At 40.1% G+C, this 18,963-nt stretch overlaps 1 protein-coding gene across 1 annotated transcript in view; it reads left to right on the top strand.

Annotated features, from left to right (window-relative positions):
• The window catches only part of LOC134211968 (store-operated calcium entry regulator STIMATE-like), a 53,552-nt gene extending 39,429 nt beyond the window's left edge, over positions 1–14,123 (top strand). The window contains exons 5-7 of the mRNA XM_062689393.1: positions 12,548–12,735; positions 12,796–12,903; positions 13,198–14,123. Of these exons, the coding sequence (XP_062545377.1) occupies positions 12,548–12,735; positions 12,796–12,903; positions 13,198–13,455 (554 nt within the window). The 3' untranslated portion in view covers positions 13,456–14,123. The remainder of the gene's footprint in view (positions 1–12,547; positions 12,736–12,795; positions 12,904–13,197) is intronic.
• Positions 14,124–18,963: the final 4,840 nt, after the last annotated feature.

Below are 18,963 nucleotides of genomic sequence, written 5' to 3'. Positions count from 1 at the left end.
GAATTGACGTACTGATTTTACGCATGTGCCTGTGATCTAACGGACATCGTGTCTTAGAGCTTTGAATGGTTGTGCAGCCAGACAGAGACCTTTCTCATCAGTGATAATGATGTGAGATCTCTTCTTTTCGGCAATACTTTTCTGATGCGTTCCCTGTGACGATGAATCATTGAGATTAAAATACAAAAAATTAAAAGTCATAGTCATAGTCATAGATAAAAACAGTTAGTTTGGAAACGATTAAGCTAATTGATAGAACATAATAATTATCTCAGACTACCTTGACAATAAAATAAAGCTATGTTCATTTAGAATCCGGAATAATAAAATCATCTGTATCTCTGTAATGGATTGACGTACAAATAAGGTTAATACATCAAAACAAGGGTAATTTATTTAAGGAAAAATTATTGATACAAATAATTTCTTCTTGTTTCTAGTGAAAATTCGCACCTTCTTCTTCTTCATTCCTCTCATCAAAAGTTGCACACCTCCGGAGTCAACTTCCTTGGCACATTTGTTCCACATTTCCACATTTGGCACATTTTTTTTCCACATTTGGAGTCGCGTCCCGAGCTGTTTTCCCACTTTTTCCACTTTTCTTAAGCTTCCGCTTCATTACTGCCCAAAATGTCTCGATGGGCCGGAGCTCTGGGCAGTTGCGTGGATTTATGTTTTTATCGATGAAAACTTCGTTATTATCGCGGCACCACTGGATGACTTCCCGGCTGTAGTGGCAACTCGCCAAATATGGCGAAAACTTCACGGGACCTTTATGGGCTTTATGGACGGTCGACCGTGGTTTTTGAGACATTCCTCCTTGTACAGCTTCGAGTCCATCGTATTATTCGTCACAAACACTTAGGTCTTTGCCCCACAGTTGCATATCCCTTGCCACAATCATCCGTTTTTTGCAAGTTTGTCCAAAAAGCAAACTTAAACTTCGCAGGAACTACTCCTCGTGCCGTCACCATGTAGAACTTTTGGCTAGAAAGCTGTCCGAGATCCATTTTGACGTAGGTTCCATCGTCGATGACAGGATTATCAACGTGGTTGTGCTGACTCTATTCTCTCCTTTCGGCTTCCATCTGGAATAATTTTTGACACGCTGCACATAGGAGTAAATAAGCCAACTCTTGGCCAAAACTATTTTTTGCGGTTATTTGGGCATGATATTCCTAGGACGAAGTAATAATTGCCAATTATGCAAGAAAATGCATTTTTTTGGATAAATCTATCCACCTAACAGTGTAAAACCAGATAAAAATGTCAAAACACATATGTTTTCAAATAAAACCTCGCGTTTTATGTAAAATCTCTTGCTTTTGCTACGCAAACGTTTCTTAAATGGCTATAATCCACAAAGTAGCAAAAACCCGTAGTTAAAGCTTTATTCTTAAATGGATTTTCTAACATTTACATAGGAAAAAAACATCTAATTTATTTTAACCCATGCCCAAGATCCCAAAAGAAAAATGGTTGTATAAATTCGCATGCACAAAAGTAAACACTGTTTTATGTTTGAACACTCTTTTCTCCTTAACTTAAATCTTAACCTTTAAAATTAGGGTCTGAAAAGGTGAAGCCTGTAGTAAGAAATATAAATCATCTGTATTCTATATACCATGGCTTGAACAACAACGATTACCATGTCCGAATCGAAGCCCACAATATATCATAGCTAGCCATGACAAAAGTATCATAATAAGGCACTGTTCATAAATTATGATCACTCCAATGAAAACGGGTTCATCCTAAATCTAGATAATAACCGATTTCTCTACAATGCATAATTTTTGTTAAGCGATTTCAATATAAGGTTTGCAAAAAGATATCAACGCAACTCATGGGAGACCCATTATTCTATTTGTGTCTTGACAAAATGCATGCGAAACAGCATGCTTTTTAAATTTTTTTCCTGGATTCGTTTTTATTATTTTATTTATTCAGACTAAGGCCGAAGTGGCCTGTGCGGTATATAAGAGTCTTCTCCATTCGGCTCGGTCCATGGCTACACGTCGCCAACCACGCAGTCTACGGAGGGTCCGCAAGTCATCTTCCACCTGATCGATCCACCTTGCCCGCTGCGCACCTCGCCTTCTTGTGCCCGTCGGATCGTTGTCGAGAACCATTTTCACCGGGTTACTGTCCGACATTCTGGCTACGTGCCCGGCCCATCGCAGTCGTCCGATTTTCGCGGTGTGAACGATGGATGGTTCTCCCAACAGCTGATGCAATTCGTGGTTCATTCGCCTCCTCCACGTACCGTCCGCCATCTGCACCCCACCATAGATGGTACGCAGCACTTTCCTTTCGAAAACTCCAAGTGCGCGTTGGTCCTCCACGAGCATCGTCCAGGTCTCGTGTCCGTAGAGGACTACCGGTCTAATTAGCGTTTTGTAGATTGTCAGTTTGGTACGGCGGCGAACTCTATTCGATCGGAGCGTCTTGCGGAGTCCAAAGTACGTACGATTTCCAGCCACTATGCGTCTCCGAATTTCTCTGCTGGTGTCATTTTCGGCAGTCACCAGTGAGCCCAAGTACACAAATTCTTCTACCACCTCGATTTCGTCACCACCGATGCAAACTCGCGGTGGGTGGCTCACATTGTCTTCTCTTGAACCTCTTCCTATCATGTACTTCGTCTTCGACGTGTTGATGACTAGTCCGATCCGCTTAGCTTCCCTCTTCAGTCTGATGTAGGCTTCCTCCATCTTCTCAAAGTTACGTGCCATAATATCTATGTCGTCGGCGAAACCAAATAGCTGGACGGACTTATTGAAAATTGTACCACTCGTGTTAATCCCTGCTCTTCGTATTACACCTTCCAAAGCGATGTTGAATAGCAAACACGACAGACCATCACCTTGCCGTAACCCTCTGCGGGTTTCGAAGGGACTCGAGAATGCCCCTGAAACTCGAACTACGCACATCACCCGATCCATCGTCGCTTTGATCAACCGTGTCAGTTTATCCGGAAAACCGTGTTCGTGCATTAGCTGCCATAGCTGGTCCCGATCGATTGTATCATATGCGGCTTTGAAGTCGATGAATAGATGATGTGTGGGCACGTTGTATTCGCGGCATTTCTGCAGTACTTGGCGAATGGCAAACACCTGGTCCGTGGTGGAGCGTTCGCCCATAAAACCCGCCTGGTACTGCCCCACGAACTCCCTTGCAGTTGGTGCTAGTCGACGGCATAAAATTTGGGAGAGTACCTTGTAGGCGGCGTTCAGCAATGTGATTGCGCGGTAGTTGCTACAATCCATCTTATCGCCCTTTTGTAGATGGGACACACGACACCTTCCATCCACTCTTGCTGCAAAACTTCCCCCTCCCAAATATTGGTAATGACCCAGTGCAGCGCTCTAGCCAGTGCCTCACCACCGTGTTTAAATAGCTCTCCTGGTAGTTGGTCAACCCCAGGGCTTTGTTGTTCTTGAGCCGGCCAATCTCCTCCTGGATTTCCTGGAGATCCGGAGCCGGTAGAATTATGTCCTGCGCGCGTTCTCCCAGGTTCATCACCATACCACCATCATCGTCTGCCACATCGCCATTCAGGTGTTCTTCGTAGTGCTGCCGCCACCTTTGGATCACCTCACGCTCGTTCGTAAGAAGGTTCCCGTTTATGTCCTTACACATATCGGGCTGTGGCACGTGGCCCTTACGTGAACGGTTTAACTTCTCATAGAACTTTCGTGTGTTATTAGCGCGGTACAGTTGCTCCGTTTCTTCACGGTCTCGATCTCCCTGCTGGCGCTTTTCCTCCGGAAATCGAGTTTTGTCTGTTCCGCGCCTGTTTATATCGTGCCTCGTTCGCCCTCGTGCGGTGTTGCAGCAATCTCGCCCATGCTGCATTCTTCTCTTCCACTAACTGCTCACATTCGCCGTCATACCAGTCGTTTCTTCTGATCCGAGGGCACCGTGCCAAGTGCAGCGGTTGCGGTGCTACCAATGGCGGATCGAATATCTCTCCAGCCATCTTTCAAGAGATGCTGCGCCTAGCTGCTCTTCCGTTGGAAGTGCCACTTCCAGCTGCTGCGCGTATTCTTGGGCTAGTCTACCATCTTGTAGCCGCCCAATGTTAAGCCGCGGCGTCCGACTTCGACGCGTGTTGTACACCGTCGAGAGTTTTGAGCGCATGCATACTGCAACGAGGTAGTGGTCGGATTCAATATTCGCACTGCGGTAAGTGCGGACGTTCGTGATGTCGGAGAAGAATTTACCGTCGATTAGAACGTGGTCGATTTGGTTTTCCGTTTCTTGGTTAGGTGATCTCCATGTAGCCTTGTGGATATTTTTGCGGGGAAAGAAGGTGCTTCGGACTACCATTCCGCGGGAGGCTGCGAAGTTTATGCATCGTTGGCCGTTGTCATTCGATACGGTGTGCAGACTATCCGGTCCGATGACCGGTCTATACATTTCCTCCCTTCCTACCTGTGCGTTCATGTCACCGATGACGATTTTAACGTCCCGCAGTGGGCATCCATCGTATGTCTGCTCCAGCTGTGCGTAGAACGCTCCTTTCTCGTCGTCGGGTCTCCCTTCGTGTGGGCAGTGCACGTTGATGATGCTATAGTTGAAGAAACGGCCTTTAATCCTCAGCTTGCACATCCTTGCGTTGATTGGCTGCCACCCAATCACGCGTTGGCGCATCTTACCCAGCACTATGAAGCCGGTTCCCAGCTCGTTGGTGGTGCCACAGCTTTGGTCGAAGGTAGCCGCTCGATGCCCGCTTTTCCACACTTTCTGTCCTGTCCAGCAAATCTCCTGCAGCGCCACGACGTCGAAGTTGCGGGGATGTAATTCATCGTAGATCATCCTGTCGCAACCTGCGAAACCTAGCGACTTGCAATTCCATGTTCCAAGCTTCCAATCGTGATCCTGTATTCGTCGCCTAGGTCTTTGCCGATTATATCGAGTCGCATTATCTCTTATATTGTTCGTAATGATTGGTTTTCTAGGCGGCTTATTGGGCCTGCGCAAACCTCCTGTCTCGTCGGAGGGCCGTCGTGTCAGGGCTGTTTAGCGTCCCACCTAACACCAGGACTTGGGCTCCTGGATTCGTTATATGTGGTAATTTATGAACAAATGTTAAAATTTTGTTTTAAAATGATAAAAAATCGCATTTTATTCAAATAGCTCAGAATCTAATTTGCGGACGTTTGCGGACTAGTTTTCACGTGGAATGCTTAGTCCATATCTTGAAGTTACACCCAAGTGATTTATCTTTGCCGGATCTTGCCGTATAGATTACCTTTTCCTCTGAAGAAAAACATAAAAAATAGAAAAAAATAGTGATTTTCAAGTGGTCATCACCTGAAACATAAAATTTATAATTTAACCATAAACATGAACAAAATGGAGACATACAACTATAATCTACTCATTGTGTACTAATAATAGCTGGTTGATAACATTTATGTTGTGTAAAAATCAGATTTTCCAAATACTCCACAAAAAAAGTAGATAAAATCCAATCTTATACCTCATTTTTGAGCCCTAATTATATTTTTTTACAAAATTTTGGGTCATTTCTGAAATAGCCATAGTATGCAGAATGTTTTTAAGTATCTAAAAAAAATATTAGAATGTATGAATGTTGAAATTTTTTTTTTTGGTTTTTGTCCACGAATTTGTTCTAGTTACTCTTCTGTGCGCTGCACGAAACTTCGTGAAATTTATACCACAGCAAGTGGGCGCCTAGGTAGACAAAACGCTGTAAAATAATTCTTGCAGCGGTCACTTTCCGTGCCGCTGCAATACAATAAATGATTCCGGATTCTAAATGGTCATAGCTTTAGACTAAAATCAAGTTTCCACTTTTAACAAGACATAACTTACCTAAAGTTTGATAGTATTGTCACAGAACAAAACTATGAACAACCAATAACCAATAACCAGTTCAACGAACGCATACCCCCTACCTTCTGACCATGAAGACAAGAATGACATCGTACATATTAATCTATGAGATAATTGGAGAGAATATCTAGGGGAACTGTACCGGTTTTGGCCATGTTCCTAATTTGGCCAATTGAGCATGAGCATGAGCATGATTGACCGCCCACGGTTGCTACTCCGTTATTGCCAGGTCAGCTGTAATTACACAAAGAACCAACAGATGATGTTTGGGACTAACAACATCTTCAATGTGTAAAAACTGGTGACCAAAAATTAAGCAATACCAGCGCCGGCCGTGTCCGAATGCAGATCAATTAAGGAATGGGTAGGAAAATGTTGACGTGATTACTCGCTTGAATGGAAGCCGACGAGTCATCTGCACTTCCACGAATAACCACTGGGATTTTGGATGAATGGGAAAGGCAGTGTGGCGGGGTTCGTTTTGGTAAACGGAATGCCGGGTGTGACGTGTATTTTCATTGTAACAAAACAAAAACGCGATGTAAAGCGCAATCATTAATTTGCTTACAAACCTCATTAAACCGAACAAAATTTTCCGAATCTCGTGATCGATCTTTTAAGTTTGTACTAATCACAGTAGAAATTTATGTTTGACTTGACGCAGTGGCGTAGCCAGAAAATTGGTCTGGGGGGGGGTTTTCTGAACATATTTTTTTTCGAAAAATTCGAAATTTTGTCTTTGGGGGGGGTTTTATGCCCAAAACCACCCCCCTGGCTACGCCACTGACTTGACGTTCTTACCGAATAGCATGCTAAGCGAAAACACATCGGCTGTCTAGGAAGTTTCTTAATTTTGGTGTCTTTTGAGTTGAATGGTTACCAAACAATTTTTTTTTGCGAAATGACACGTTACTAGTAAAATCATGTTTCTTGTGCTCGAATAATGTTGTATAAAATTCCTTCATTTTCCTTATTGTTCATCCTACGCGAGAATAAACAATCAATTGCTCAAGGTGAGCAATTCTTCACTTTTATTTCAGCTTAAAGTACCTACGATACATATTTGCATCGCGTTATTGTTTTTTTCTACTTGGGTCAAAAGGTGAATTGGAATAGAAAGAAGAAAAAATAAAGTAAAAAATAGAATAGATTTGAAAAAGGAAATTTCATCCACAGAGTTGTATCGTGTTTTATTCTTCGAAAGAAGCTCGCATTGAAAAAAAATGTGTGTATTGTATTATTTTTGTTTGCCTGATAACGGAGAATAATCAATTAGTTACTGCTGACATTTGATCATAGAACTGCTATTTTATTTACACAGGTGCATTTTCAATTTATATGAAAAGTAAGTGATCAACATCAGCTGTGCATTCAGATTGGAAATCAAATAAATTTCAGTTTTTACTCGAGGCCGAACAACCTAGACGTAACTAGTTCAATTTTTTAACGTGACAATAAAGCTCAAGTGAATCTGTTCTACTGGTAACCGATTTTACAAAAAGAAAAATTACTATGTGCGACCTGATTTTTGGATGAGTAGGGTCCTTTAAGGTGGTTATACAACAAAGCCGCAAATCGGCCATCTTGGAAACCACATGCTTTTCCTAGTAATTTTTCAAGAGCACGAATTGAGAGAACCACAACGTTCATGGGTATGAAACATCCGTAGATCGTTTGCATACTTATGCTAAACAATCGACTTTAATTTCAGCATTATGCGAGAATTATTACGCTAGATATGAACTTTTGATAATAGAAGTAGAAAACCGTGTGTTGAATTTAAAATTCACTACATGGCTTGATTGTATAATCACCTTAAGGCCACATCTTGCCACTCCCTAGTCATTGGTACAACAGGAAGGAATAAAATGGATAATAACATTTATTTACGATACAAAGTAGGAAAGAGGAGGAACAGATTCTATTAATCATAAAACACCACCAATCGCAATAAAAACTACGAATGAACTCAGAAAAATATATTAAGCTCTTTTAGTGGAATGTATTAAACCGTCTAAGACGAACTAAGCACCGTCCACTCAACTCCACCAGTCAATCCTCGCTATCCCTGCAGATACGTATCTCGACCACAACTGTGTGGTCGTCTTCAGTGTCTTGTACTTGTAAGTCGAGTCAAGTACAAGACACTGAAGACGACCACACAGTTGTGGTCGAAACACGTATCTGCAAAGATAACGAAAATTAACTGGTGGAATCAAATGGACAGCACTCAATTCGTCTTAGACGGTTTACGAATGAACTCTTAAAGAATACAATCTAAACAATGTATATTAATATTATGTATCGCCTTACGTGCAAACGCCAAGGATTTCCAGAAAATGTGTTTGATTATATAAAAATATAGGGTACGTATACATTTTACAAATATAAATATCTCCTCAACTCCTTCAATCCGTAAATTGCAACGAAATACAGCATTTTTTAGATTTCGGTTACTATGAGAAGTGAAATTCCGGCTTCCCGCCGCTGTACCCTACGATATTATTTTTTGTCATATTACAACAAATATAATATATCAACAATATAGCTCACTTCATAAATCTCCATATATTAGGCAACGGACAGCATAATCACACCATCCTGCGTCACAAAGGGTAACTAACGCCTGAAAACGATAGCCAAGGGGTGCCATAATTGCAAAAATTACACTTAATTTATAATGTTTAACTATTTGAATTAATTTTTTTTTTTATTTTTTTTTTCAAACTAAGGTATCAAAATGGAGTCAAAGGATAATTTCTAGCCTATTATTTCGACATGTTATACTGCATATTGCATTCTACTTTTAAGCACCCCTCGGAAGGTCTCTTTATTACATTGCTTGCCCTTTGTGACACCGCGTCGCTACTGTGTTGTCCGTTGAAATCAACCAGAGTGAACTATATTGTTAATGTAGTATATTTGATTACAATGTTTCACTCACCTTTATTAATGAAGGTACTTACCACTCACTAACAACGACTTACAGTCCATGACCCCATGGAATCATAATTCGAAACTGGGCAAAATAAGGTCCCATAATACATCCGGACATCGGTTCGGTTCGGTTCGATGATAGCATTCTTTTGTCCGAAACCATCTTCCCCACCGCTCCCTGGATTCTAAATTCATCTTAGTTGTCCCCGCTGTAGTCTTCATACTGCCTCCGGAACTGATGCTGCCATCAATGCGCATCCTTCGAATTTCTATTTCGTCGTCGAACGGCGAATGGAATCCTTTAACACCGTAGTCTTCGAATGCCATTCAAACTCTAGGTTAATGGCAATAAGCTGAATTTAAAATTTTCTTCAAAACCCGAGATAATTGACGCGTTTTTCACCATGTTCCTAATTTGGCCAATTTTGCGAATAACTCCAAAAATAAAGCTATTCGTAAAGGTTTTTATTAGTTCCAACAAAAGATATATCTCTCACGGTTCAACGCTGCTTTCAACTGATCGATTATTTAGGAAAAATATGTATTTTCCAGGGTTGGCCAAATTAGGCACTAAGTTGGCCAAAACCGGTGCACTTCCCCTATCAAAATTGTAAATATAATGTCTTTTGAGTCAATTCAACAGTGTCTTAATGGACTACATGATCCTTGTACGGCTGGAGAACTACTCCAAAGATAATAACTTGTCATTTTTGTCGGGAGTCGAATGCTTTCTTATATTTGATAAAAAAAAACTTCCGATTCAGTTCTACGATGAAGCAATGGAAGTTCACCAGCTTACCGAGAAAATTGACACATTAGTGCACTGCCGCTAACCGCAAGTCGAGCACATCTGTATATGGAGGCCCATATACAGATGTGCTCGACTTGCGGTTAGCGGCAGTGCAGCAGCTGAGTGTTCTGTCAAAGAGGATGCACCATTACACTGCATCTGAGAAACGTCCTCGCCAAAACCGGATGTTCAGTGACAACGAAAAAGCATTCTATAAGCACGTCAGCCACGAAAAGCCCGACTACAATGAATGTCTACCAGAGATTAACCATATGACTAATTTTGGTCTGAGATCTGGGAAACTCCAGTACAACACCGCATCGGACGGCCGTGGCTAAGGAGAGAGAAGGACAGCTGTGACGACGTCGAGGAAATGCAAGCCCTTGCCGTTGAAGAGGAAGGCGTTCGCGAAACAACGAGGTTGGGCAGCCCCAGGACCTTAAGGAGTCCAAAATTTCTGGCTGAAGTCAGCAGTGCATTCGAAGATGGCGGATTGCTTCATGAAGGTACTACGTGAGCCTCACACACTACCAGAGTTCGCCACCCGAGAGACCACTTACTTACCTTATCCCAAAGCAGAAAGGTTGCACTTCGCTGAAAAGACCAGGCCATGGTCTACAACTACATCGATTACAAGAAAGCATATGACTCAGTAGGAGTACTGAAGTTGCATAAAGTAGACTTGTCGGTGGTGAGGTTGCTGAAATGTGCGATTGGTCACTGGAGCACTACGCTCCAAATAAGAGATGGGAAAACTGTATTACGGATTCGGCGGGGGATATTTCAGGGTGATTCATCAAGTCCACTCTGGTTTTGCCTTTCGCTGAACCCTCTAAGCAGAACGCTCAACCAAAATTGCCATATGGCTTCAAGATAATATATTGACGTGGTATTGACGTGGAAATCACTCATACTTTTTTCTTCGACTAGACCTGGATATGAAGGGGAGATGATGAAGGATATGGTTCAAGGCAAGTCGTACAAATATCTCTGCTTCCGTTCCAGTTTTCGCCACCGACATCAAGATAGAGCTGCGATATAAGTTCTTGAATCGCGTGAATTGTGTCCTGAAGTCTTCGGTAAATGCAGGAAACATGATCCGGGCAGTGAACACATTCCTCTTTTGACCTATAGTTTTGGAGTTGTCAAATGGAGCAAAACGGACCTAGAAGACTTTGAAAGAAAGTTGAGGAGAGCGTTTCGAGAAGCAGATATACGCCATCCTTCCACGAAAAGAAGGAGCGACTGGAATACTTGACATTCTGGCACTGTGCGTCGAACAGGTTCGACAGCTGAGGTGGTACTTCGTAGAAAACAGTACACCACACGGAGTTTATCAAGCAGTTTGCTGTGCAGATAGAGGGGATAGTCCTCTGCATCTTGCATAGGAGAATTACTGGCGCGATTCGCATAAGAGTCCAATGTCAATTTTTGACAATTTTGATTTTCTTCCAGAAATAATTTCCTTCGAGAATTTTTTTTTATAGTTCCATAGCAATGTATACAGATTAAGAATGCTATGCCAAATTTTTAGAAAGGTTTTATCAATTTATTAGATTTTTTTTGTATTTCTCCATGTAAAACCAGTTCGGAAAATTCAACGGCATATTACTCAAATCGAAGCAACTGACATAGGACGCTTATGCGAATACAACCGCCGAGATATAATGGTTTACGACAAAGTTCTGAAGAAAGTGGTCATCATCGTCATCGCCGTTCCAGTAAACCGTAACTTGGAGGAAACCCATCCGTATCACCCGCGGGCCGTTGAGTTGAAGGATTTATGGGGTATATCCCATTAGGCATAAGTACGTTAGGTATGAACGTTAGGCATAATGGACGTTGGCCATAAAATTACCCAAAGAACAGCCCATGACATAAAGAAGGCAGAATTATGCGTACCGTCCATTATGCCTAATGTACTTATGCCTAACGTCGCGGACCCGTGAAACTGACCCGTGTGCACTATGTAGGTGCCTGGTTATCGAACGTGAAAGCTTTATAAGTGAATACTCCTGTAAAATCATTTGGAGGGTTGAACAAAAATGCAAGTTGCTAACATAATATCATGCGCATCATTCAGAAACAGTGTAAGCAGACCCTCTTTTTGCAACTTTACTATTAGAAACTTTGGGATAAACTTGGTAAAATAGACTCTCAATGGCATTTGATTGATTAGATTATCCTAGCGACCATAAACGTCTGCCTTCGTTGCCTTATGGTTTCCTCGTTTCTAGCGCGTTGCAGTCTTCTTTTAGCTTGAAGGCAAGTTCTACGAAATTCTGCAATCGTTTCATTCCACCAGTATACAACAATCATCGCACGTTGGCCCTATGCTTTGTATCCTCCCAAGATAAACCACATTTCTCGCGTAACTTTTCAAAAGGACATAATTAAATTTTTTTTTTCGCGAATTAATTTGAATAGCGCAATCAATAGTAAAACATGAAAGCTTTTGATTGCAGTACTCAAATTAATTCATGAAAAAAATGTTACTTAGGTCCTTTTGAAAAGTTAAAAGTTAAGCGAGATTTCATCTCGGTAACGCCCAGCCTCGTTGTAAAAAATGTTTTTCATCACCCTCCGTGGATACCCACTTTCGAAAACCTTTAAATACCCGTTAACAACGGACATCCTTCTTCGGTTTTTGGTACGAGTCGGTTCATACTGCTGCATTAGGGGTTATTATGAGCTGTCCTTCAGCATGGTCATGCTTTGTAGCCGCGCATCTTATCGAACTGCTCATTAATGCATAACAGTCCCATGTAGATAGGAAATCAAGCAAACATGGGACTGTTATGCATTTCTGGGCAGTATTTGTGAAATTCCTCAAACGATTCAAATTTGATCATCGCTGCATAGCACATATTATCTCCACTATTGATGGATTCACCAAGCATGAACAATATCTATACTAAATCATTAACTTTAATCCGTTTCCAAATATCATTGCAGGTGCTCCAAAATCGTGGCTTTACCAGACCTGGATCTACGTTGGACTGATGGCGATTGTTAAGCTCATAACGACTCTATTCATTCAGCTCGACATCTGGGACAATGTGAAAAACTTTGTCCTGTCGCCTTTCAAGGATCCCCGCATCGAACTGGCCGTGGTGATGCTGGTGATTCCGTTCTTTGTTAATGTAAGATTAGCCGACTTTGCAAAATCACAATTTTTATTTTAACCTTGCTTATATTTTCAGATTCTAATATTCTGGGTTACCGATAATTTCCTAATGAGGCACACCCGAAAAAAACGCAATACAGGTAGTTCACATCACCACGGAAGGGAACATAGCCTGTTGCAAAAAGTAAGAGGACATTTTCAAGCAAAAACCAATGAGTTATAGGATTTCCAGCTATGTCTCTCTGATCTGCCTCTCTTACTTTGTACGTGACAATAATTTAGCCGTGTTTGTTATTCGTTGTTGTAGCAGTAGTCGCTTCTAGAGAAGGTTTTATTCGTTTACCATTAAGTTTTCCATGCATTCCTGCGCAAATCTGTAGACTTTTCCGACATTCCCTCAAATCACAACCATATTCGCAACAAAAACTCCATTGATATCGAATCACCTAAACTGAAATTGCGATTCCCCCTCTTTCAGGTAAAATACAAAATGATACAAAAAACCAAACCTAATGACTCAGAATCTGATACTCTTTTATCAGGCGATGAAGAAATTTTAAGTTTCAAAGCGTCGAACAGTGCTACCACGTCGTCGTCGCATCTGCAGGGGCCCGCAGGCTGTTCCTCGACGGCGGTGGTCGTGGACGATACGGCAATCATCCTCACCTCATCGGTGGCATCACCTAGCAGTAAGCATACAACTGTCCAACAGAGAACTAGTGTGATCAACATTTAACGAAGGTTTTTTGTTCTGCTTATTTTCAACGAAGTTTTACCTATATCCTACCTAAATATGTAAGCCATGTATAGTCTGAATAACGGATCGTCCCCCCGGAGCGGAGGGATGACTCGAACCACTTTTTCATTGTTGAAACAGAGGGAAATCCAAGGCAATAGATTAGCTATGATTTTTCTTGTTGAAACTGAGAATAAAACATGTGATATTTGTGTGTCTATATCTACATATATATACATATTTACATATTCAAGGCTACGTAATCTAGTGAAGCCAAAATCAGGAAGCTTAGAATGCAGAAATTACCATGTTATTGAACTTAATTCCATTCAAGGATGTCTTGAAGGAACTACGACAGACAGTGATTGAATATTATTGCAAGAGATTGAGGATAACACTGATGCGAAACTGAACCCACTTACGTGTTATTGGTTATTTTTTTGAGCTTTGAAGCAAAATCGGGAGGAAGTAGACAAAACACGGATATTGTATTTTTTAGTGCAAGGTTAGGCTAAGTCAACCAACAACAAACTGTAGAATAATCAACGAAAAAATCGAACTAGAAAGGTTGGGTTTTATTTTTATATATACACAAGCAAGCATCAGAAGATTATATCCATGCCAGGAGAGAAAGTGAAACAAATAAAATTACCATTTGAAAAACAAAAGTTTTGTTTTTATAATAAGCATTATTATAATATCAAGCCTGAGGTGGCGGGTTCTGGCCTTCGGGGTTGGAAATGTTCTCAATTTCTTTGGCCATCTGTGAATCATTGTGCTTGCTTGCTACACAACATGCAAGTTCATTGTGAGCACTTGGAGCTTCCGAATCGAAAGTGCTGCGTACAGTCTATGGTGGGGTGCAGATGGAAAACGGTACATGGAGGAGGCGAATGAACCACGAGTTGCAACAGTTGTTGAGAAAACCATTGGAAGACGGTAGTGGGTCGGGCACGTAGCCAGAATGTCAAACAATAACTCGGTGAAATGATTCTCGATAGCGATCCGACGGGCACAAGAAAGCGACGTGTGCAGCGAGTAAGGTGGATTGATCAGGTGGAAGACGATGTGCGGACCCTCCGTAGACTACGTGGCTGGCAACGAACAGCCATCGACCGAGCTGAATGGAGACGACTGTTATGTACTGAACAGGCCACTCCGGCCTTAGACTGAATAAATAAATAGGTAAATAATAATGTTTAACCTTCCTAGCGTTCAATATGACCCGAATCGCACTTTCAAATTGCAATAACTTTTTTCAAAACAACTTTTTTCAAATTTTCAGAAACTGATCTCAGATTGATAATCTACCAAAACCTACATTCTGTAATTGCCAGATCACAAGATCGACAGTTAACCACTTTTATATGAACGACAATTTTACAAGAATATCGCTTAACTTTGATACTGAAAAAAAAATTCAGAAATAATGGTAAACGTGATGCAGTTAACATTCCTGAAGATGTTCAAGGTGCTCCAAATAATTCTGGTTGTTCAGACCTATAGGTCTACCACTTCAACTACGCTCGATACGAAACCAATAGTGTCCATTGTATCTATATAAGCTCTTATAGGTCATGCGTATGATTAATCATTTAGATATGTCCAAATCGGTTGTTCTGAGTTTTCTACTTAGAGGCGTCAAAAAAATATAAAAGCTATTCTCAAACGAATTCCTAAAAGGGGCTCCAAATTAAATTTGGAGGAATTCTCAAAGAAATACCTGTAGCAATTTACTTTAGGAATTCCAGATATAATTTCCGAAGGAATCCTTACAAGAAATTTCGTAAAAATATTCAGATAAATTTCTTAAGGTGCTTTCAAAAGTTTTCCTAGAGAAATTTCGGAATAAATTCAAAAAAAAATCCAAGGATTTTTTGAAGCGTTTTCCGAAGGTAGGGAGTGCTAGTAATGGCATGAGATGAATATATGTTCTCACAGAACATATATTCATCTCATCGCAAAACAATGAAATAAAGCACAAATCTCGTCGCTTCTTTTTGCTAACACGCGTGCTCACTGGTGAAAAAAAAATCACAAAAATAAGAAACAAACCAAATTCCTTTTCATTGCTGTTTATGATGAGATGGAAATAGGAGCTATGGGATGAAGTGCCGAACTAAATTACTGTTTCCCAGTCCATAGAGTAGAGTGGGGCAAAAGTACGCACTTAGTTTTCAATCGATCATGTGGCCCTTATAAAGCAAGCTTCTGCACATCAAATCAGTGTCGATGATTCATATACGCTTCCTTTATGCTACCCAGTGGAAAAAATATTGAAATTATTGATATTCGTTTTAGTAGAACCCTTATTGCAAGACAAATGAAAAACGCACTCTTACCCCACCGGTGGGGTAAAAGTGCGCATCGGGTGGGGTAAGAGTACGCATTTATCCAATAATCATGTGCTTTAAGTATATATTAACACAAATAAGAGTTTTATTTTATTTTATTTTTATTTTATTGATGTATAAGGGGGCCGGGGGCCAAGTCACCGATGTGAATTTGAAATTCATATCGTCCATGATACACCAGGGACTAAAGGATAAGGCTTCACAACATCTTTACCCATGGGGGTTTTAAGTTTTGCGGGATATACTCCTAGTAGCCTTAGGAGTATGGGCAGGTTGGGGATATTTTTATGATGAATATTAAAGCTGTGGAGAGATGTCGGTTATAATATTTGATTATATGTATTAACTTTGATTCCAATTATAAATCACAAAGAGCTTCCCTTATATTTAGGCGGTTAAACAAATGTGTTTGTTAGTATGTCGTGTTGATATCTGTATTCTTCCAGTTAAAGTTGTCTGATGTTACAAATTTTAGTTGTCCAGCAAGGTAACCCTTACAAATCCTTACTCCTAAATGATCAGTCTATTCGTCATTAAGCTGCTGTTAAGTCCTGATCTCTTTCAATATTGTTCGGAGTATTCAGTGTGAGTGGTATTGTTTCGAAGTAGTTTTCTCATCAATAGCGTTTAAGTAATGTCCCCATCAAACAAATAAAGGTTTAAAAGTTTGTTCAAAATCTTAATTTTCAATCGCGAGTCAGTGTTAATACAATTATGTTGATGTGTATATGGTATAGGAATTGCGATACATCTCGTTAAATTTGAATTGCTGACTATATTTCAAATAAACACCTTTCATGAAAACGTATTTTGAAACTAAAATATCGTATTACAATTTGATGAATATCAATAATCGTCCAAAGTTTTGAAAATTATCTAGTGAAAGCAGTCGAAACTGAATCGAAAAGCCAAAATGGGCCACAGTTCAGAACCGTTCACCAAACAATCTTAAAAATTTGAGCCTGCTATTTTAACAACTACATATTTTGAAGAACCATGTTCCAAGAAAACGCCTGATACTATCTTTGTGGACTTATGACGGCCTTGCATAGCATCATCATTGTCTCGGAACTAGATTCAGTCAGTAAAAATTTCAAACCATTTCGTGAGCTTCCATTTGATGATGGGCTTAAAAAGACATTGATTGATCCTCCTCACGATCTTAGGTGGTCAAACTATTAGTTATGTAGATAAAAGGATAGTGAATGAAAGGATCATATGGTCTATTCTCATGCACATAGGTGGCTAAGGTCTCAGTTAAACGTGACTCTATCTCTTGTTTTACCGTCTAGCGCTGATCATGAGTTCATTCCCTATCGGTCATTTACTGTGTTATAAGGTAGTCAACTAATTTTATTTGTCTTTCAGAATACACTTAGTCACGTCTCCTATGTCCTTCAATCTTTCTTTACATTGGAGTATGTATTATTTTTTCCTAACCCAAAAAAATGAAGAGCGAAACAGGTTTGTTTATACGTTGATCCATGCAGTAAGAGTAAAATAACAAAGATTACTGAGAAGAAATAACGAATACAGTCACCGTATATAATGCAAAATTAGTAAATCTACAGTATCTACTTTCACTACTTACTGTATACTGAACTATGTACTACAATTGGTGCAATGGATGATCGTTTGCTTCCCAGTCTTTTGTGTTAGTATTTTGTTAGTTAAGACTGGTACTAGACCCTGCCGGAACCTCCGCAGCATATACTCAAGAATATGTTGTTAGATCATGCGACACCTTCTCTAAGCATTTGCAAGGAGGTATGATATATCAAGTGTTTAATTATTTCCTATATATTGGCAAAAAATACTCGACGCGTTTCTGTTAAATTGAAATGTTACCGGGTTTAAAGTACGTACTTCAGTACTGCTTAATAGTGTAACCGTACTCGGATGCAATTAAATTCATCTCGTTTTCGTCTAACGGTAATGTGTTGAGTACTGATAATACTAGCAATGTGTACTATAAAAGAACAAATTATTTCACAATTTTAACAATATGCAGACACTTGACTTATCAACGTTGACCCCATCATCCATGGACAGGGCCATCATCCATGGACAGGGTATATATTAACACAAATAAGAGTTAATAACATTTAATTGATGTTTAATGAGCATATATTAGGGAATGTTTAAAGATTATGTAACTCTTAAAGGGGGAGGGGGTCCTAAAAATGTGCACTTTCATTCGAAAAACCATTGTTTTTTTATATATACAAAAAACTACAGAGGTAAAAATATATATCAGGATTCGCGTGGCATATACAAAGGCATTTTCCTTAAAGAAAGTCCACCAATCACGTAACGTAAAATTTGGCTGTTTCATCACCCCTCCCCACCTATCTTACACTATGTGTATGAATCCTCTAAAAAATATATGGATCGTCACACATCTCACAACCCCTCCCAGCTAAACGTTGCGTAATTTATGAATGTTTCTTTTGATTAAATGTAATTATCATTTAGATGAAATTGTGTTTTCGTACTATGTTTAGGTTTACAACAAGTCCTAATACAATTTCATTATTTCGCTCCAGTGCTTTGTTCACTAAGTCCTTTCTAACACCGAATTACTTCAACTTATCCTAAAAACTTGTGATAATTTCAAATTCTGTCCCTCTTTTCTTAGTTGTGGATCTTTACGCTTTGGAATAAGTCTTATTTCGGTCGGAGATACGGGTTTGACATCATAACTTGAAGATTCATATGCGTACTCTTGCCCCACCGGTTCCTGCGTACTTTTACCCCACAGTCCCAAAAATGATTCAAGTAATGGTTTTGACTTCTTGGAAAACCAACCGGATTGGTGTTCTGTACCATAAAGTACTCTATACAATAGGTTATCGAAATGGTATAATGTTCACCTGATTGAACGTATATATGGTAATTAAATACTAGTTGCGGAAGTCCAATTATTTTTAGCAAAATGACCAAAAAGTTATCTAACTCCATATCTCCCTTGTTGTTTATTCAAATCGTTTACAATTACACATGAAAATAGTTGGTCAGAATACCTACCAAACTGATGCAGTGCTGCTAGTTTATCTTTTTTTATTACTACAAAAAATCGAAAACGTACTCTTACCCCACGCGCACTCTTGCCCCACTCTACTCTAACAAAAAAGTATGGAACTTATACATGAAG

The sequence above is a fragment of the Armigeres subalbatus genome, chromosome 2, assembly GCF_024139115.2.
Source record: "Armigeres subalbatus isolate Guangzhou_Male chromosome 2, GZ_Asu_2, whole genome shotgun sequence".
Taxonomy (NCBI): Eukaryota; Metazoa; Arthropoda; class Insecta; order Diptera; family Culicidae; genus Armigeres; species Armigeres subalbatus.
This window is presented reverse-complemented; position numbering and strand designations above follow the sequence as displayed.